General features: G+C 45.4%; 1 protein-coding gene across 2 annotated transcripts in view; it reads left to right on the top strand.

Moving 5' to 3' along the window:
* Positions 1 to 21,935, top strand: part of LOC120913359 (cytochrome P450 2H2-like) — a 30,994-nt gene that overhangs the window by 3,267 nt on the left and 5,792 nt on the right. The window contains exons 2-7 of one of the 2 annotated variants that reach the window (XM_040323236.1): positions 586 to 748; positions 11,573 to 11,722; positions 14,266 to 14,426; positions 16,269 to 16,445; positions 16,862 to 17,003; positions 20,776 to 20,963. In XM_040323236.1, the coding sequence (XP_040179170.1) occupies positions 586 to 748; positions 11,573 to 11,722; positions 14,266 to 14,426; positions 16,269 to 16,445; positions 16,862 to 17,003; positions 20,776 to 20,963 (981 nt within the window). The remainder of the gene's footprint in view (positions 1 to 585; positions 749 to 11,572; positions 11,723 to 14,265; positions 14,427 to 16,268; positions 16,446 to 16,861; positions 17,004 to 20,775; positions 20,964 to 21,935) is intronic. The other variant, XM_040323238.1, reaches the window with a different exon arrangement.

The following is a 21,935-nucleotide window of genomic DNA, read 5'->3' as shown; positions in this document are numbered from 1 at the left end:
ATTTTGCTAAATCCTCTGAAGTTAAGGATTTCATTGTGGATCTGGTCTAGAAGATTCACTGATGAGTTGTCTGCCTGATGCTGGAGGGAGGCATCCAAGCATTCAGGGGCACTGTGAGTATAAACTCAAACAAAGAGATCCTAGTGACTGCTGATGCTGATATCTCCAACCCACTAATACTAGTGCTTGTCTGGCCTGGGTCACTGCTGAAGGTGTCATGGTACTGTCCAATTTCTGGGCTACTGCTGGAGGAGCCACTTTGAGAAGTTGTGTGAAAGTGAAGAGTGTCTTAAATCTACTGATTAGTTTCTACGGAGTATCCCACAGCTTCCATGCCCTATCTAAGTTAAACAGCAATAAATGTAAAAGGTAACCCCTATACTGTTTATTGAGCCAGTGGAGTGACTGTTGCTGTGTGCCTGGCTGTCATTGGACTTATTTAGGAGAAGAACCTGGGACAAATATAGCGGCCCTTGCAGGGATTAGAGCTACATTACATAGAAGCACATTAGGTCATATCCACACAGTCCCAGCTTTTCTTGAACCTTTACAACTCTTTTTACAAATACAAATCTCTATCAACAGCTAAGTGAAAAGTACGGACCCGTGTATACACTCTACATGTCCAAATATCGAGCGATCGTGCTGATTGGGTATGATGCTGTGAAGGAGGCTCTGGTTGATCACAGTGATGCGTTCAGTGACAGAGGAGATACGGATCTATCAGAATTATTCTTTAAAGACTTTGGTAAGATCCAAAAAACAAAATATATATCCCACATTAGTATCCTACTGTATGTTTTCACTAGAGACTAACTTGTTTATATGTGCCTTGTTGATACACTTGCAGTTGTAATCATTTAGAATTAATTTAAAGACAGTCATTAAAACTGTAATCACTGTAACTCAAATGTGAGATTAACCACTTAAAGCCCGGACCATTTTTTTGCGATTCGGCACTGCGTCGCTTTAACTGACAATTTTTCGGTCGTGCGACATGGCTCCCAAACAAAATTGACGTCTTTTTTTCCCCACAAATAGAGCTTTCTTTTGGTGGTATTTGATCACCTCTGCGGTTTTTAGTTTTTGCGCTATAAACAAAAATTGAGCGACAATTTTATAAAATATTTTTTTTTCCCCTCAGTTTAGGCTGATACGTATTCTTCTACATATTTTTGGTAAAAAAAATCACAATAAGCGTTTATTGATTGGTTTCCGCAAAAGTTATAGCATCTACAAAATAGGGGATAGTTTTATGGCATTTGTATTAATTTTTTTTTTTATTAGTAATGGCGGCGATCAGCGATTTTTATTGTGACTGCGACATTATGACGGACACATCGGACACTTTTGACACTATTTTTGGATCATTGTCATTTTTACAGCGACCAGTGCTATAAAAATGCACTGATTACTGTGAAAATGACACTGGCAGTGAAGGGGTTAACCTGTAGGGGATGCTGAAGGGGTTAAGTGTGCCCTAAGGGAGTGATTCTTACTGTGTGGGGGCGTGGCTTGGCGTGTGATGTCACTGATCCTCGTTCCCTATGACAGGGGAAAGGTTTGTTCACACTTACCTCTCTCCGTTCTTCATCTCTGTGACCCGATCCCTGGACACCGGCGGCGATCGGGTCCACGGGTCCCGCGGTCACGGAGTACCCGACCGGGTCGTGAGTTCATAAGGCAATCGGCAATCGGTTCAAATGTCCACATTTAACATGGAAGCACGCATGAAGAACCCAAACTTCCTATTTTTCCATCTTGGCTAGTCAGCAGATTGACAAGCTGAACTAAGTTTGAAACCATCACCTATTGGAATAGTTTTTTTTCTTTTCTGGCAAACCACTTACGTTGTTGTTTTGGGACAAGAGGGGGTCATAGGATCAGACACCAAAACACTAATTCTGGTAGATCAAAAGGACTTAATCTGCCCATTTATGAAACAAATATATTCCTGAAAATTACAGGCAGAGGGTCAACTTCCTGTTCTCAATTATGCAGGGACCTAATGGGTTGAAGCAATGCACACGCAATACACTAATTATGAGTAACCTTAACGATTAAAAGTGGTTGTGTAGCAAATGTCTATTACAAACAGTTGCATGATCAAGTGATTTGCTAAAACTCTTTATTAGGAATGTAGTTTGATAGATAGATAAAGTTTGTTGATATGTGGTCTCCCAATTCTTCAGGGCTTAGGCAGAATCTCGTGATTAGATCCAAACTAAATAGACAGTAATAAACTGGCTTGAGAAAACCTGGTTTCTCATTTATTGGTGCCGATTTTGCTAGCCACTACGAGTCAATGTGATTACACTTCATCCCAAGGCAGATTATTAAGGTTGGTCTTGGCTGTATATTATTTTCCTAGCTAATAATGGTTAATAATACATCACTTGATCAAGGAACTGTTTGTTATAATTGCACCTCCCCAACAACCACTAATTGTCCATCTGAAAGGCAGCATCCGCATCATTATCAGAGGTTCAGCAGCCTAGGACCCAAAAATGGTCCTCATATGCCACCATCCCCACAAAGGTGTCACAAGGTACCCATGAATTTTCCAACTAGTTTAAAGAGCTTTATTAGGAGAAGATTGTTTTTGCCCAGGGGCGGACTGACCATTGAGTCACTCGGCACTGCCCGAGGGCCCCATGCCACTAGGGGGCCCCATCAGGGTTGCCAGGCTCAGTAAAACCAGGGACAGTATGTAAAAATCTATGTTTTTTTTAGATCTGTCCCTGATATGTCCGAAACCGACATGCTTTTGATGTGAAAATCCCGAGATTTTAGCTGCCCCGCCTCTGCACTGCCTCCTGGCGTGGTGGCCATCTGTAAGTCCAGGGGCCCCATAATCTTCTATTTTCCGGGGGCCCCATGAGTTGTCAGTCCGCCCCTGTTTTTGCCCCAAGGTGTACCCATAAATGAACGATCCTCAACAGAGTATCATCAACTGAAAACAATATAGAGGCAAGTTTGGGCCTTATCAGTTCAGCTTAAGGCATCTTGATAATTCTATTGGGAAGGTAGAAATCAAAGCTAGAAAACCTCTAACCCATCAAAAAATATATACACCAAGGGCTATGCCCAATAAACAAACAAACAGTTTATATTTACTTTCTGAATTCATGAAGGATGTTTTTGATAGGCATCTTTAGAATCAATACATTCTATATTAGGTGTAAGGGCTTCGCAACTCATAAAAAGCATCAGTCATCGTGAGGTGCACAAAATCTTATTTTTTTGTAGTATTTATATAGCACATACATATTACTCAGCACTTTAAAGAGTACATAGACTTGAATGATTGCACCCTCAGCCTGCCACATCCAGACAGAAATGTAACAGAGTTAAAAATAAGTTAGTTAGGGAGCTGCGGTGGCTCAACGCGATTGGCACTGTGCTGACAAGCCATTCACCTCTGTAGCTAGAGGTTCGGATCCCGGTCTCGGCTTCATGTGAATTGAGTTTGGTGGTCTCAGCCCGGCTCCCGGTGGGGGTGCTATGCAAGGTAAGCCTGTGCTTAGTACGCCCACCCCCCTCCCACAAAAAGCCACCACACCTACACACGCACTCTAAATTGGGTTAACACACGCACTTTGACCACGCGGTCTCTAAAAGAGAGGCGAAGGACTAATGGGGCTGGTTGAGCGGGCTAATCCTCTCACTCCCTTATAGGGAGTCCCTCTGCCCCGTTGAGCTTCAAAGCGGAGCAGGTAGGGCGGGCTGTGTGGGAGGACCCCCTCACACACCCGCCATTGCCACCCGGGGCATGGAGAAAGATGGCAGATTGCCTCTGGGGGAGGCCTCCCAACTCCTGCAATCCGGCTCCTCTCTCGAGTACACGCACAAAATACACTTTAAAAAAACAAAAAAAAATAAAAAAATAAGTTAGCTCTCTTTAAAATAGCATTACGTTCTTTAAAGGGGTTGCAGAGGTTCATTTTTTATTTTCTAAATAGATTCCTTAAGAGTCGGTTCACATAGCAGCGGCACGACTTCGGGGGCGACTCTGCAACTTCAGAGGCGATTTGCAAAACGACTTCTGCATAGAAGTCAATGCAGGTCGCCCCGAGCCGCCCCCGAAGTAGTACAGGAACCTTTTTTCTAAGTCGGAGCGACTTGCGTTGCTCCTATTAGAACGGTTCAATAGCATTGAATGGGACGGTGAGCCGCCTGTCGTGTCGCCCCAGTGTGAACCGGGTCTTAAGCTAGTGCATTGTTGGTTCACTTACCTTTTCCTTTGATTTCCCTTCTTAAGCCCTGTACACACGATCGGTTTGCCTAATGAAAACGAACCGATGGACCGTTTTCATCGGACGAACCGATCGTGTGTGGGCCCCATTGTTTTTTTCCCATTGGTGAAAAAAAATAGAACCTGTTTTAAATTTCTCCTATCGTTAAAAAAACGATAGAAAAAAAACGATCGTCTGTGGGGAAGTCCATCGGTCAAAAATCCATGCATGCTCAGACTGAATTAGGAGACGGACGCGCTTGTTCTGGTAAAACTAGCGTTCGTAATTGAGATAGCACATTCGTCATGCTGTAACAGACTGAAAAGCACGAAGACTGAAAAGCGCAAATCGGCTCTCACCAAACTTTTACTAACACCCGGTAACACGAAATCTGCTGGATTTCCGTTGGATTTGAACTTCCCCTTTATAGTGCCGTCGTATGTGTTGTACCTCACAGCTTCATAGGATATCTGATGAAAAAATCTATCGAATTAGATTCCATCAGATATCCGATCGTGTGTACAGGGCTTAAATGTTTTTTTTCTTTGTCTGAATTTATCACTTCCTGTTTCTCCTCAGTAAGCTTGCCACCATCATCCATGGGGGTTAATCAGCCAGAACAGCTTACTGAGGAGGAACAGGAAGTGAGAGATTCAGACAAAGAAAACAAAGAAAACAAAACATTTAGAAGGGAAATTGATGGAAAAGGTTAGTGAACCAACAATGCACTAGCTTAAAGGAACCTATTTAGAAAATAAAAAACAAACCTTTACAACCTCTTTAACTTTCTTTGGGTTAGACTAGAGCATTAGAGATCCAGCTTAAAGTAGAGTAATGAGAGATTAGATTAATGAGTAATGGAGGGTTATAAACCCTGTATGGTTTATTTTTGCTATCATTACCACATTGGGGATATTTTCCTTCATTTCATGTCCCATAGCCAAAACAGGAAATTTGAAAAAATCCCTCTAATGTGAGAGACTCCTTTTTTGTCACCAGGGTTACAGAACTAGTGTCCCCATTGAAAGATAACCCCTCCTGTTTTGGGGATAATGCAACATTTGGAATTTTCTTTTACTTTCACTTTCAGTGATATTGGTATACAGGAGAAATAAAGAGGGTGAATCTCCATAACAAGGATATTGACAGCAATAAAATCCTGACAGGTGTTGTAATCCAGTTTCACTCTATCCAAAACTAAAATACAAGTTTTGCCTTTAGTTATATAGTAAAGCGGGAGTTCACCCGAAAAACAATTTTTAACATTAGATTGATGCTCATTTTGTGAAGGGGAATCGGGTGTTTTTTTTAAATCGAAGCAGTACTTACTGTTTTAGAGATAGATCTTCCCTGCCGCTTCCGGGTATGGTCTTCGGGACTGGGCGTTCCTATTTGATTGACAGGCTTCCGACGGTTGCATACATCGCGTCACGAGTAGCCGAATGAAGCCGAACGTCGGTGCGGCTCTATACGGCGCCTGCGCACCGACGTTCGGCTACTTTCGGAAAATTGTGAAGCGCTGTATGCGACCGTTGGAAGCCTGTCGGAAGCCTGTCAATCAAATAGGAACGCCCAGTCCCGCAGCCCATACCCGGAAGCCGCGGAGAAGATCTATCTCTAAAACGGTAAGTACTGCTTTCATTAAAAAAAAAACACCCGATTCCCCTTCACAAAACGAGCCTCAATCTAATGTTAAAAATTTAGTTTTTGGGTGAACCTCCACTTTAATGATTTTCATATTGTTGTAACGAAGGACATAAAAATGGAAGAAAATATTCACAGAGAATACATGACAAAACAGAACAGTGAAAAACACTTAACAAAGTTTAATTCATAAAGTGCTGAAGACACTCATTCAGTGGTGGTCTCCACTGTGTTTTTAAATATATGTATATATACAGGGGTAGATTCATAAAGACTTACGACGGCGTATCAGTAGATACGCCGTCGTAAGTCCGAATCCACGCCGTCGTAAGTCCGAATCCACGCCGTCGTATCTATAAGCGGTATGCTCAAATTGAGATACGCTTAAATGTTGCTAAGATACGACCGGCGTAAGTCTCCTACGCCGTCGTATCTTAGTTGCATATTTACGCTGGCCGCTAGGGGCGTGTACGTCGATTTACGCCGAGAATATGTAAATGACGTAGATACGCCTATTCACGAACGTACGCTCGCCCGTCGCATGTAAGATACGCCATTTACGTAAGGCGCTTTCAGGCGTAAAGATAAACCACCAAAAAGATGGCGCAGCCAATGTTAAGTATGGACGTCGGGACAGCCGTCGAATTTCACATTGTTCACGTCGTTTGCGTAAGCCGATTCAGAATGGGGCTGGGTGTAGGTTACGTTCACGTCGAAAGCAAGGAGTATTTGCGATGTGATATTGAGCATGCGCGCGCATGCGCCGTACGATCGGCGCTTCATTTACATGTATGGTAATGAATCGTGAATTCATTACCATACAACACGCCCCCTACCTGCCTATTTTGAATTAGGCGGGGTTACGCCGGGCCATTTGCGCTACGCCGACGTAATTTAGGAGGCAAGTGCTTTGTGAATACAGTGGCCCAGATTCTCAAAGGCGTTACGCCGGGGCACCTTGATATGCGCGGCGCAATTGAACAGATGCGCCATCGTATCGGTGCGCCATACCCACAGAACCAGGTACGCCAGAAATTAGTCTTGTTTCGATCGGCGCAACGTTTGTACTCTGGCGTAGCGTAGGCGCACATTTACGCCGAGAACGCCCAGCGCTCCCATTGATTTCATAATCAAATATGCAAATGAGGGATATACGGAGATTCCCGAACGTACGACCGCCCGACGCAGGCTACGAGCGGTGCGCGTAAGCTGTTCGTCCGGTGTAAACTTGCCCCTCATAAAAGCAGGGGCAACTTTGCACCAGACGTGTGCAGGTCAGCTGGAGAGCAGCTTTAGCAGCACCCTTACGGACGAGCTGAGCAACCACACTTGCAGGACAAGACTTCTGTATGCCAACATGCCAGGGGCAGGCATGGTCATAGCACAACTAGTGTGCGCCCAGGCGCTTAGAATGAGAAGGAGAAGGAGGAGGGCACGGCAGCGTTTTTACCGAACGCCATTAGACGTCTTGACCATCGGGGAAGCAGAGGTGTATCGCCTCTTCAGATTTAATACTCAAGCCATCCAGGAAATAACCACAATCCTGCAGGATGACCTTACCAGCCCAACACACCGCTCACATGCAGTGCAGCCACTGATCAAGGTCCTGGCAACACTCCACTTCCTGGCCACTGGATCTTTTCAGCGCACAAGTGGAGGTGTGGCTGGGATGTCACAAACCAGCATGAGCAGATGTGTGCACCAGGTTGTCCCCGCAATCCTGAGACACATGTCCAACCAAATCGTCAGACCCACCCAGGAGGTCCAGCGGAATAAGGCAAGGGCAGATTTTGTCAGAATTGCAGGATTCCCACGCACCATCGGGGCCATTGATTGCACCCATGTGGCACTACAGCCCCCCCGTGACACAGAGCACCTATTCCGCAATAGGAAGCTCTGGCATTCTATCAATGTCCAGGTGATCGTGGATGCCCATGGCCTCATATGGCACGTCCGTGCCAAACACCCCGGATCCTGTCATGACAGCTTCATCTACCGCCAAAGCGACATCCCAATGGAGTTTGACCAGAACGTGTATGGGGACAGCTGGCTGGTTGGTGAGTGACATGGGTGTCAGGTATGACTGTCCCCCCCATGACGCAGACATTACGAGGGACACATGCATGACTAACATCCTCCTGTCTTTTCCCTTCCAGGTGACTCGGCATATGCACTTGGACCTCATATAATGACCCCATTCCGGAACCCACAAACCCCAGGAGAGGAAAACTACAATGCTGCACACATAAGTACCCGTGCAGTGGTGGAACGAACCTTTGGCCAAATGAAGTCCCGTTTCAGATGCCTGGATAAGTCTGGGGGGACCCTGTTGTATTCCCCAGACTTTGTGTGCAAGATCATCGGGGCATGTTGCATTCTGCACAACTTCGCAGTGAGAAAGGGCCTGGAGATTGAACTACGTGATGACCTGAGCCCCCAACCCGACAATCCCCCCCTGCCTGAGGGTACCCCGTCTGCTGAGGGATCAGCAATCAGGAGATGCCTCGTTGAACGTCTCTTTGAACGTTAAACACACACATTAAAAATGGCACAATGTGAATGCACGCGTGCACACCACTGTGGTCCCTAGCACACACCCCCCACATGCACATCGAATTGGATTAGACCCAATCAAACCACATTGTTTTAGGGAGCAGTAACGCCGCGCCAAGGCTCCAATTATGTTACTGTACATTCATACACCTTTCACACGGCAGAGGGTGACACCCCTTTGCTGGCAGGAGTGTCAACCCCCCCCCCCCATTCTCACACCAGTCACACTATTCTGCACGCCTCACCGTGTGCATTTGTCAACAATAACTTAAAATACTCTTTACCAGAGCAATACTTAGAAAAATAAATAAAAAACTCTTTACCAGAGCAATACTTAGAAAAATATAGAAAAAAACTCTTTACACGAGCAATAATCATCACGAAAAAATAACTAATTGGCCTGCCTTCGGCCACGGCCCCGGCTCCTCAACTGCCTGGTTGGGGGGGGGGGGTTGCATCAGGCAGAGGAGCATCCACCGGGGCAGGAGGCCTGCCCTCTAATGCCACCGCTATCCTCCTTAGGAGGTTATTGGTCTCGGTTTGAACACCAACAATGGCAGCTGTGTGCCCCTGGACAGACTCATTTAGGGTCTGCACCTCTTTCACCAGGCTTGCTGTGGTGGTTTCGAGATCCCGCAAACATGTGATAATTGCAGTGGTGTTGCCTGCAATGTCCTGAATCACATCGGTGACATGTCCCCTCTCCCCAAGGCTGTCAGCCACTCGAGTGAAGTCCTGGCCCATCGCACCCATAAGGCGGGTCTGGTCTTCCTGCGCAGTGGTCAGGGTCACAGACAGCAACTCGGGTACCCCCCTGGTTCTCGGCGTTGACCTCCTTGGTCCACGAGAGGCTTCAGGCCTGGCATAGGGGGAGGGATTAGATGGAGGGGGTGGGTTGGGGATGGAGACAGAGGGAGTGGCTGGGTTGGAGATGGAGTCCGAGGATATGGAGGATTGTGGGCTTGAGGTCCGGGATGGACCAGCCAAGCTTCCCAAATCCTCCATGAAAAGGGACAGTGACACCTCCTCCCCCAAATGCTCCGCATCCTGCAGAACCTCCTCAATGGAGGCGTGGCCACCACTCTCCTCCACCAATGCCGCTTGCCTTCCCTGGGGGTCAGGGGCATCTTCATCAGATGAAGATGGTGTGGGACGGGCAGGGACATCAGCATCAGGGGATGGTGTGGGACGGGCAGGGACATCAGCATCAGGGGATGGTGTGGGACGGGCAGGGGCATCAGCATTAGGGGATGGTGTGGGACGGGCAGGGGCACGAGACGGGCCAGCTTCATCCTGGACACCTGTGGATGACACAAAACATTCACATGTTGGTGGACCCACAAACTTGTCACATATTCCCTTCCTCCCCCCACACACATGCTACACACCAGATAGTTGAAATAAACACTTACCTGTCCTCAAGGGCGGATGAACAGAATCATAGCCCGGCATTCCCTCAACTTGCACCCTGGTAAGGCACCGGGCAACTACCTCCTCATCTGGTGTCAGACGGATCCTTGAGGCAGGTCCCCCACCAGTGCCCCTGGCATGCCTCGCCATGAGGGCCATCTTGTCCTTGACCCTCCTCCTAAGATCATTTATTTTTTTGCCTATATGATGGGGCCTCCTCGCCTCATTGCCCACAGCATTCACTTGATCCGTTATCCTCTGCAGGATCTCATCCCTTCGCCCCTTGCTTGTAGTTTTACTCCTGGACCCATGGAGGCGGTCATAGTGCCTCTCCATGCCTGCGAGAATGATGGCCCTCTCATCATGAGAGAAATTCTTTTTCCTTCTCCTTGTACGCTCAGCAGACATGGCAAAGCACTGCAAAAGTAAGCTCACCACCAACAGTAAACTAACAGGTGTACTTTTGCACACGATGGGCGCATGTCTGGGCGTATTTATGCACTTGGTTGGAGCAACTCGCCAATCGCGTTGTGCGCATGCGCATAGGGGTGGGGGACACCCGGTCACGTGACGGCGCATGCGCCGTCCGTTCAGACCATCATTTGCATAAGGTCACGGTTCATTTAAATGTATCACGCCCACTTCCTTCCTACTTTCACTTACGCCCACATACGCCCACGAATTTCCACTACGCCGGCGCAAATTTGAACGCCGGTGCTTTGGGAATACGGAGCTTACCTCTCTAAGTTGTGATGGCGTAGCGCATTTTGGATGCGCTACGCCCGCATAAGGATGCGCCGATATACGAGAATCTGGGCCAGTATTTGCCTCACTATCTTACGTCGGCGTAGTGCAAATGGGATGCGGTACGCTGGGAGAAAGATACGCCGCCGTACGTGAATATAGCCGACAGTGTTTATTTTGTTACTAGACAGGATTTACGAGAGGTCCTTTATGGAAAGGCTACAAAAAAAGTTTCCCCAGACTTTGCTAAGTGCTGTCTGACACTGATAGAAGTTTGCTATACTATACATTTTGTAATTTTTTTAGTGTCACAACAAGTTTTTGTCACATTTCTTTAGGTTTGTAAGCACTAAGTATAGTAGTAGCACCTAACTCTATAATTTTTAATTAATTTAGTGGTTTAATACAAGGGACGGCTACTAAAAATATTTTGAAGGTTGGTGCCCTTTATATAATATTTGTAGGTGTTGAGATTTCACGGCCAGGCAGCTGGTGTAGCAGTTTGGGGATTTGAAATCCCTGCTCCTCGCCTCCTTCCTTCTGCAGGGCTTCTGGGATGGGTCAGGGGGATTCTGATTGGTCACTGCCAGCTCAGAAAATCACTCTGATTCACCCCGGAAGCCCTGCAGATAGAAGTGAGAGAAAAGTGGGGATCTCCAATCCCCAGACCACTACACCGGCTGCATGGGCACTGACAGCAAATCACTCATGGAGGTAAGTAATGCAGGGACTAGGAAGATGGGGGTGGGGAGGATGTAGAGTGTTAATTTTAAAAAGATAAACTAATCCTTTAAATGATCAGTATATTTTCATACTGTAAGTATAAACCCACAGAGAGATTGTGAGAACACACATCACATGCATACTGATAGTGTCCCTGCTGAGATTCATGCAATGCAAAGGGAGTCAATAGGCAATTGTTTAAAATGTTTGAATTATAAGGAGCCTTTAAGAGCTGTATGTATAAAACTTTTCACATTTTTTAGGGGTCATTATGAGCAATGGAGAGAGATGGAAGACGCTGCGCCGCTTTTCACTGACAACACTGAGAAATTTTGGGATGGGGAAGAGGAGTGTGGAGGAAAGGATCCAAGAGGAAGCTCTATGTCTCAGGGACAGATTTATGAAGATCAAAGGCAGGTGGAAATAATGCTGAAATTGCACATGGGTGACTCCAAACCCACTTGTACATGAAATTACCCAAGCTGCAGCAGAGGGGCCAGATGTGGCTCTTAGCTTGCCTTTATTTGGCCCTTGTTTTTTTTTCCTTCTACTGATACAATAAACTATTGCTTCCACTGACACCAACAATGGGGCAATATTCCGCCCATTGATCGCAATGACAGGGCACTTTTGCTCCCACTGATACCAATAATGGGGCACTATTAATCCCACTGACACCAACGATGGAGCACTAATCCTCCCACTGACACCAACAATGGGGCACTATTGCTCTCATAGAGCACAATGAGTGAGTGAGTGAGACACTTATATAGCGCAAAACATTCAAACAGAATCGCCTCTGGGCACTATTCCTCCCACTGACACCAATGATGGGGCACTATTCCTCCCACTGATCGAAATGGACAGGGCACTGTTCCTCTGACTGACATCAATGATGGGGCATTATTTCTCTCACTGACACCAATGATAGGGCACTATTTCTCCCACTAACTTCAATGATAGGGCACTATTCCTCCCACTGACGCCAATGACGGGGTCTGATTCCTATACCTAGTACAATGATGCATTGTTTAATCCTACTGATGCCAGGATAATTTCTACTGCCAATGGCCCCAGTCCGGCCCCCATAATGTCTGGAGGACAGTAAACTGGCCCTTTGTTTAGAAAGTTTGGAGAACCCTGGTCTAAACTATTCATATTCTAACACCATCTTTGAAAGGTCCCTATTGTGACAGTATAATCGAATATGCTAATGACTACCTGGATTAAATCTCATGGTATGAGAAGTGTTATACAAAAAGTCTGAACATGCATGGGGCTAAAATATGGGCATCCTTGTAATTGTTGGGCTTCTAATGATTGACAGCTGCCTCTGAAATGAGTGCAGTACACAGTAGGAACTAATTTATAATGAAGGAACCTCAGTTATGCCCCTTATATGATGTGTGTAGTTTAGGCTGTATAGTTTTAACCACTTGCTGACTGCCCACAGTATATATAACCCTGGTATAATTTTTTTTCTGTGGGTGATTCAACATCTGCTAAAAGTAATCCTAGTGGCTGATTTGCCATGGGATCACTTTTAGGGGCAGCCCCCCGCACCACTTTCTGGTAATTTCCACATTTACCGGAGTAGTCAGTAGACCTGGAAATGATCCGAGCCGTCAGATGAATAGGCAGGAAGTTGAGTGAGCGCAAAATGGCCCCGACTCGGCTCTATGCCCTTGGAGGACCGGTATTGCCGCGGTTTCCCATTGTTTTAAATGGGAAGGAGCGGTGAAGGAGCAGTATACATACCGCTCCTCTCACCGCTCCAAAGATGCTGCTGACAGGAGATTTTTTTCTCTCCTGCCAGCGCATCGCCTCAGTGTGAAAACCCTCCGGCTTTCACATTGAGGTTGCTGGGCAGGAGTTTTTCAGGCCTTTTTTAGGCGCTATTTTTAGCGCTGTACCGCCTGAAAAACTCCTCGGTGTGAAAGGGGTCTAACAGCTGATAAATACAAAGGGGCGGGGTCTCTCAGGTGACATAATTAACTAAATTTGGACATGAATATATCTGGTCAATGATGTCACTGGTACACACTAAAATTTATCCCCGATGAATGGGTAAATGTTCAGGTGTTCACCCAAATGCCAAAACAGCCAGGCTTGTGTTCAGACTGAACCTTCAGCTTGTCCTTTATGTCAGATTAATCTGTAATCATTTAGGGCCAGATTCACAGAGCAAGTACGCCGGTGTATCTACTGATACACCGGCGTACTTTCAAACTTGCCACGTCGTATCTTTAGTTTGAATCCTCAAACCAAGATACGACGGCTTCTGGCTTCAATCCGACAGGCGTACGGCTTCGTAGGTGCAATACTTCGGCGCCCGCTGGGTGGAGTTCGCGTCGTTTTCCGCATCGGGTATGCTAATTAGCTTTTTCCGTCGACCCACGAAGGTACGCACGGCCGTCGCATTCCCTTACGTCGTTGCTAGTCGGCTTTTCCCAGCGTAAAGATAAAGCTGCTATTTTGGGGCGTATTTGGGGCATGTTAAAGTATGGCGTCTAATTAAAAAATTTTTTTTGCGTAAGTCGTCCGTGAGTAGGAAAGGACGTAACTCGCGTCTAAGTTCAAAAAATGACGTTTGGTGCAACGTCATTTCGCGCAAAGCACGGCGGGAAATTTCGAAACGGAGCATGCGCAGTTCAATCGGCGCGGGGACGCGCTTCATTTAAATGAATCACGCCCCCTACCCGCCGATTTGAATTACGTGCCGAGAGATACACTAAGCCGCCGTAACTTACGGCGCAAAATCTTCCTGGATTCGACTTAGAGCCAGCTAAGATATGGCGGCGTAGCGTATCTCTGATATGCTGCGCCTGGGCATTTCTATGTGAATCTAGCCCTTAGTATTTACCCAAGGTCCTCACACATTTGAAATGATTTACCAAATTCTAGATACTGATGTTGGTGACAAAAATGCTGACTGGTTCTGCTTGTGTAATTACAGATAAACCAATAAACCCAATGTATTTGCTAAGATTGTCTGTTTCCAATGTCATCTGTTCCATTGTATTTGGAGAGAGATTTGACTATGAAGACAAGAAGTTCATTTCCTATTTGAAACTTCTTCAAGAAATGGCAACTCTGCTGAACTCCCGATTGGGCCAGGTAAATATATATATATATATTGTATATAGTGTATGATTGTATGTTTGCACACTACATATATATTTATATAGGTTTATGAGACAATGACCTTATGGTCCTTCTGAGAAAATGGCCACCAGAAGCAATAGAGAACTTCAGAACAGTGAAGCAATAGAAGATCTGCTCAATCTAATGACTGGGGAAAAAGTTTAGAGAGGAGTAAGCCTGTCATAGGACTTTCATAGGCAATGCTGTATCCTGGCCTAGGCCAACAAGGCCCAGGCCTAGGGCAGCACTTTGCAGGGGGGCAGCACGGACAGTGTCCCCGCCGGCTTGCGCTACACTGTTGGGCAAATTAGTTTAGCATCCCCATAAATCGTCTGCACTGCTTCCAGTTTGCGGGCGGTTGTCATTCTGCAACTGTGTGGGGGGGGAGGGGCGTCGCTTCGAATTTTTTAAGATCCCTGTCACATTGCAGAGATTTCCCTTCACTTCATGTCCCATAGCCAAACAGGAAGTGAGAGGAAATCTATGCAAATTAAAGGAATCCACTGCCCCCCCCCCCAGGCCATCAGAACTAGAGTCCCCACTTGAAAATTTCAGGGTGGGTCTTAAACCGCAAGGGGTGTGGCCTTGACAGGAAGGGGTGGGTCATATTTAAATTAGGGGGTGCACGAGTTTAGTCAGGCCTAGGGCAGCACAAAACCTGAATACACCCCTGCAATCATGTGACAGGCCTCTCCTCATATCCTGAGTGTTCTATATGGCATGATGCAGAAAACATACTGTATTACACTGCAGACTTCACACCATGCTTTCAATTTTACAAATGAAAATCAAATGCATACATTGAGTGGAATAATCACTTTAATGTCCTATGGAAAGTAGTATCGAGGCATTGTTTTAAATGGGACCCGACATTGCTTTTTTAAACTTCGGTCACACATACAAAACATTTAAGGCCCAGCACTAATCAGAGAAGTTTTTCAAAGGAAGGCAGTAGGTTAACAATTGACAGGAAAACTGAATATTGGAGACTTGTTTTGGTAATATTCAATGGCCCAGATTCAAGAAGCACTTGCGCCCGCGCAACCATAGTTGCGCGGCGCAAGTGCTTACTTGCTCCGGTGTAACGAGTGCTCCTGATTCAGGAACCTCGTTACACCTACTGCAGCCTAGGATGTGACAAACATAAGCCTCCTTATGCCTTCACATCCCAGGCTGCATTCTTGCGTTGGCCGCTAGGGGGCGCGGCCTTTGTGATCGGCGTATAGTATGCAAATTGCATACTACCACCGATTCACAAAAGTTGCGCGGGCCCTGCGTACACAAGGTACGGAGTTTCCGTACGGCGCCTTTAGCATAAGGCTGCTCCTGCTAATAGCAGGCGCAGCCAATGCTAAAGTATAGCTGCGCCTCCCGCCCGTGAAATTTAAATTTCACGTCGTTTACGTAAGTGAACCGCGAATGGTGCTGGACGCCATTCACGTTCACTTAGAAGCAAATGACGTCCTTGCGACGTCATTTGCCGTTTTTCCCCTTTGGGAAAGTTTCCAGACGGAGCATGCGCTGTTCGCTCGGCGCGGGAGCGCGCCTAATTTAAATGATTCCCGCCCCCGGCGGGATCATTTACATTAGGCAGCCTTGCGCCCGGCTGTTTAGCATATTGCCCGCGCAATTTACGGAGCAAGTGCTCCGTGAATCGCGGGCAAAGTGCAATATTTGCGTGGGCACAGAGAAAAAAATTTGCTCTTTGCCCACGCAAATATTGCGCGATTCTACCTGAATCTGGGCCAATATGTTATAAATGTAAGGGTGATGTATTGCTCATTATTTAACACCTTAATTAAAAATTTGTTCCAGCTTCTTAATCTATTCCCAGCCTTAATGAGCCGTATTCCTGGTCCCCACCAAAAAATGCTTAAATATTTTGATACGTTAAACGAGTTTATAATAGAAATGGTGGAAGCTCACAAGGAGACATTGGATGAGAACTGCACTCGAGACTTTATAGATTGCTTCCTAATTAAAATGCAAGAGGTGAGTTTGATTTTAAAAAAAAATAATTATTGGTCAATAATCTGATATTTTTTCTAAAGCAAGAAATGTTTGAAAGGGATATTGCAGCTTTAACTGTGTGGTTGGTAAAAAGTACAAATGTGCCAATTGAAACCATACTGTAATGTATATGTACTATGGCTCTGTTGTACATTATAGGGTAGTTTGCCACTTTAAAGGTTACTCTTGGCCAATGTACTGAATAATTTGTGAGCATTATAGTACAAAATTGTGGAAGATACGAATCTGGTGCTCCAACAATATGCAGAAAGAAGAAAAACAAAAACCAATTGGAGCCATAGTGGGAGTCTGATTTATGATTAATGGGGACTTACTAGGATTGTGGAAGCCTTATACCCCATTTGGATGCTACAATGACTCTGAAAATATTTTTTTAGGAAAAGAACAACCCCAAAACAGAATTTCATAAGGATAATTTACTAGGAACAGTAGCTGACCTGTTCTTTGCTGGGACTGAGACTACAAGTGTAACATTGAGATATGCCTTCTTGATACTACTCAAATACCCTGAGATACAAGGTAATTATATATTTTCTTAGCAGAACATTAAGTGCCATTGCCCTGTCTAAATTGAAAAATTTAACTTTGAGATACATAAAGGGAGCATAACCAGCCTGCTGAATGACAGACTTTTGGAAGTTGAGATGTGTTTGCAATGGTGTCACTATTGTCATAGCAGCCCACGTGACTACTATTGGGCCCAAGTATGGTAAGGGGGCCCCATTAAAGAAGTTGTCTAGTGTCTTCATTCTAAAATTCCAGACATTGGCAGGTGTTAGGCCCCATACACACGAGAGGATTTATCCGCGAATACGGTCCAGCGGACCGTTTCCGCGGATAAATCCTCTCGAGGATTTGTGCGGATTTCCATGCGATGTAGTGTACTCACCATCGCATTGAAATCTGCGCCGAAATCCTCTGGCGATGACGTGTCGCGCCGTCGCCGCGATTATGACGCGGCGACGTGCGCGACACTGTCATATAAGGAATTCCACGCATGCGTCGAATCATTACGACGCATGCGGGGGATCCCTTCGGACGGATGGATCCGGTGAGTCTATACAGACCAGAGGATCCATCCGTTGGGATGGATTCCAGCGGATAGATTTGATAGCATGTCATCAAATATTTATCTGCTGGAAATCCATCCCAGGGGATAAATATCCGCGGAAACAGATCCGCTGGATTGTACACACCATAGGATCTATCCGCTGAAACCCATTCGCTGGGATTTTTCAGCGGATGGATTCTATCGTGTGTATGGGGCCTATGAGAAAGAAGTCCCAGAGAAATCCATTAAAATTTTACTATAGAGCCCCATGAATTTTAGTTATGTCCCTGGTTATTGGTGATGCTAGAAGCAGGGAGAAGTTACACAGCACAGGCTCCTAGAAGGATGTTCCAATCTGCTTCCCTATGGAACTATACAGTACAGACCAAAAGTTTGGACACACCTTCTCATTCAAAGAGTTTTCATTATTTTCATGACTATGAAAATTGTAGATTCACACTGAAGGCATCAAAACTAAATATAAAACTAAATAAAATATATTTCATATTCTAGATTCTTCAAAGTAGCCACCTTTTGCTTTGATTACTGCTTGGCACACTCTTGGCATTCTCTTGATGAGCTTCAAGAGGTAGTCACCTGGCGCAGCACCCCATCACTCTCCTTCTTTGGTCAAATAGCCCTTACACAGCCTGGAGGTGTGTTTGGGGTCATTGTCCTGTTGAAAAATAAATGATGGTCCAACTAAACGCAAACCAGATGGAATAGCATGCCGCTGCAAGATGCTGTGGTAGCCATGCTGGTTCAGTATGCCTTCAATTTTGATTAAATCCCCAAAAGTGTCACCAGCAAAGCACCCCCACACCATCACACCTCCTCCTGCATGCTTCACGGTGGGAACCAGGCATGTAGAGTCCATCCGTTCACCTTTTCTGCGTCGCACAAAGACACGGGGGTTGGAACCAAAGATCTCAAGTTTGGACTCATCAGACCAAAGCACAGATTTCCACTGGTCTAATGTCCATTCCTTGTGTTCTTTAGCCCAAACAAGTCTCTTCTGCTTGTTGCCTTTCTTTAGCAGTGGTTTCCTAGCAGATATTCTACCATGAAGGCCTGATTCACACAGTCTCCTCTTAACAGTTCTAGAGATGTGTCTGCTGCAAAAGGTGGCTACTTTGAAGAACCTAGAATATGAAATATATTTTCAGTTGTTTCACACTTTTTTGTTATGTATAATTCCACATGTGTTAATTCATAGTCATGAAAATAAAGAAAACTCTTTGATTGAGAAGGTGTGTCCAAACTTTTGGTCTGTACTGTATGTGCATGTGCAGCAAAGGATTACCGTACATGGATCAAACTTTCTCAACCTTTCCATCACAGAGGAACTTTTGCAATAACTTTCCGGTCTCAGGGAACCCCTGTTAAAAAGTACTACATCTACAACTCATGCTACATTAGTGTGGTGGTCAGTGGGAATAATGCTTTTTACACGTGTAGTCATTAGGAAGAATTACCCCCTTACTGATAGCTAGGGATGAGCTTCGAGTTTAAGTCGACTCGAACATTGCCTGTTCGCCTGTTCGGCGAACAACGAACAATTAGGGGTGTTCGCGGCAAATTCGAAAAGCCACGGAACACCCTGTTAAAGTCTATGGGAGAAATCTAAAGTGTTAATTTTAAAGGCTAATATGCAAGTTATTGTCCTAAAAAGTGTTTGGGGACCTGGGTCCTGTCCCAGGAAACATGTATCAATGCAAAAAAAAGTTTTAAAAACGGACGTTTTTTTCAGGAGCAGTGAATTTAATAATGCTAAAAGTGAAACAATAAAAGTGTAATATTACTTTAAATTTCGTACCTAGGGGGGGGGGGGGGGGGGGTGTAAAGTCAGCATGTGAAAAAGCGCATGTTTCCCATACTATCCCAAACTATTTACACTTCCTTCGTGAAATGGTAGAGGTACAGTGTACCCCATTACCAATTCACATGGGGGGGGCCAGGATCTGGGGGTCCCCTTTGTTAAAGGGGTCTTCCAGATTCTGATAAGCCCCCCGCCCGCAGACCCCCACAACCACCAGGCAAGGGTTGTGGGGATGAGGCCCTTGTCCACATCAACATGGGGACATCCAGGGCATGTGGCCTGGTGCGGTTCAGGAGAGGGGGGGGGCACACTCTGTCCCCTCCTCTTTTCTGCGGCTGGCCAGGTTAACATGCTCGGATAAGGGTCTGGTGTGGATTTTTGGGGAAATCCACGTCATTTTTTTTTAAATTGACGGCTGGGTTCTCCTTAATATCCATATCAGACCTGAAGGGCCTGTTAATGGAATTTGGGGGGACCCCACGCTTTTTTTTAATGAATGAATCATCTCTGAATTGCCAGAGCCGACAATTCATTAGAGCCGCAAAGTCGGTTTGAATGCCTTTTTTTCTTTCAGAAATGACACTTTGTGCAGGGACAGTTCTATGTATGGGAAACATGCGCTTTTTCACATGCTGACTTTACACCCCCCCCTAGGTACGAAATTTAAAGTAATATTACACTTTTATTGTTTCACTTTTAGCATTATTAAGTTCACTGCTCCTGAAAAAACGGCCGTTTTTAAAACGATTTTTTTTGCATTGATACATGCAGGTCCCCAAACACTTTTTAGGACAATAACTTGCATATTTGCCTTTAAAATTAACACTTTAGATTTCAAATGTTCGAGTCACATAGACTTTAACGGGGTTCTAAAGTTCACACGAACATTTGGTGTGTTCGCAAGTTCTGATGCGAACCGAACAGGGGGGTGTTCGGCTCATCCTTACTGATAGCTGAAAAGATCAATGGTATCAATGCTCAAGAAACCCCTAGCAACCTTTGGAGGAACCTCGATTGAGGAAACCCTGACTTAGATTATTGATTAGGGTAAACTGAGCAAACTTTCTGGCTTTAGCACAGTTGCTCTGTTTATTGAATAGCACTGAATAATTTTACTTTTTACCTGCAACTGCTCTTTTATTAGAAAGTGATTAATTTACACTATTTTCAACAAATGCATGGTACAATTATAATTTTTTCAGAAAACACTACCTAGAACATGAAAAACACTTTACAATTTAAATATCCTCTACATAAACCGTAGGGGATCATTTGTGATAGTAGGCTTTGCTGCATTTTTCAGCATGTGGCAAAACTCGAATTATTCCCAATGTAAAAATATCACTAATCTTGCATGAATGAATAACTGTAGAATTGACGTGTAATATTTTTTAATGTTCTTTTCTTTCTATGTGCTCCAGAGAGAATCCAAAAAGAGATTGACAATGTCATAGGCAGTGATCGCTGTCCATCAGTTGAGGACAGAAGTATGATGCCATATACAGATGCCGTCATTCATGAAATCCAAAGATTTGCTGATATTGTACCAGTAGGAGTTCTCCATGCAGCCAGCAAGGACACCACGTTTAGAGGATATCACATTCCAAAGGTACTCTTCTCTGAGTTTCAGGATGATCTGAGATGTTCCTCTTCTATCTATCTATCTATCTATCTATCTATCTATCTATCTATCTATCTATCTATCTATCTATCTATCTATCCCCAAGAGCAGTGGCGGATGGTGCTCCAAATTTTTTGGGGGGAGCAAACAAAAGAAAAAAAGACAAAAAAACAATTGCAGCCTAATGTGCCCATCAAACACAGCTACTGTGCCCATCAATTGTTGCCACTGTGCCCATCAATTGTCGCCACTGTGCCATTCCACCAATTGTCACCACTGTGCCATCAATTGTCGCCACTGTGCCATGCCATCAATTGTCACCACTGTGCCATGCCATCAATTGTCACCACTGTGCCATCAATTGTCACCACTGTGCCCATCAATTGTCTCCACTGTGCCATGCCATCAAGCGCAGCCACTGTGCCCATCAATTGTCGCCACTGTGTTCATCAATTGTCGCCACTGTGCCATGCCATCAAACGCAGCCACTGTGCCCATCAATTGTCACCACTGTGCCATGCCATCAATTGTCGCCACTGTGCCATGCCATCAATTGTCGCCACAGTGCACATCAATTGCCGCCAGTTTTCCCCCTCAAAAACTGCCAGTTTGCCCTGCAAAATTCTGCCAGATTGCCCCCTCAAATACCACCACATCCTGTGCGTCCCCTGGTTAACTATTTGGAAGCCGATTACAGCCCACAGACTGTAATTGGGAAGCCTATCAGAGCCGCTGGCTCTGATAGACACTTCCAAAGCCAACCAACTGCTGTTATTCAGATGACTCACCAGGGGTTGGCCATCTGAATAGTGGGCGGCATCGGTGCCGGCGACAATACATAGATTCATGCAATGCATGAATCTATGTATTGTTGACTTCAGTAGCAGTGCAGGAGAGAGGGGGCGATGCTCCTGCGTCCACTATCGACGCAACGCCACTGCCCAAGAGTCTGGTATGGAT

This window comes from Rana temporaria, chromosome 9, assembly GCF_905171775.1.
Source record: "Rana temporaria chromosome 9, aRanTem1.1, whole genome shotgun sequence".
Lineage (NCBI taxonomy): Eukaryota > Metazoa > Chordata > Amphibia > Anura > Ranidae > Rana > Rana temporaria.
This window is presented reverse-complemented; position numbering and strand designations above follow the sequence as displayed.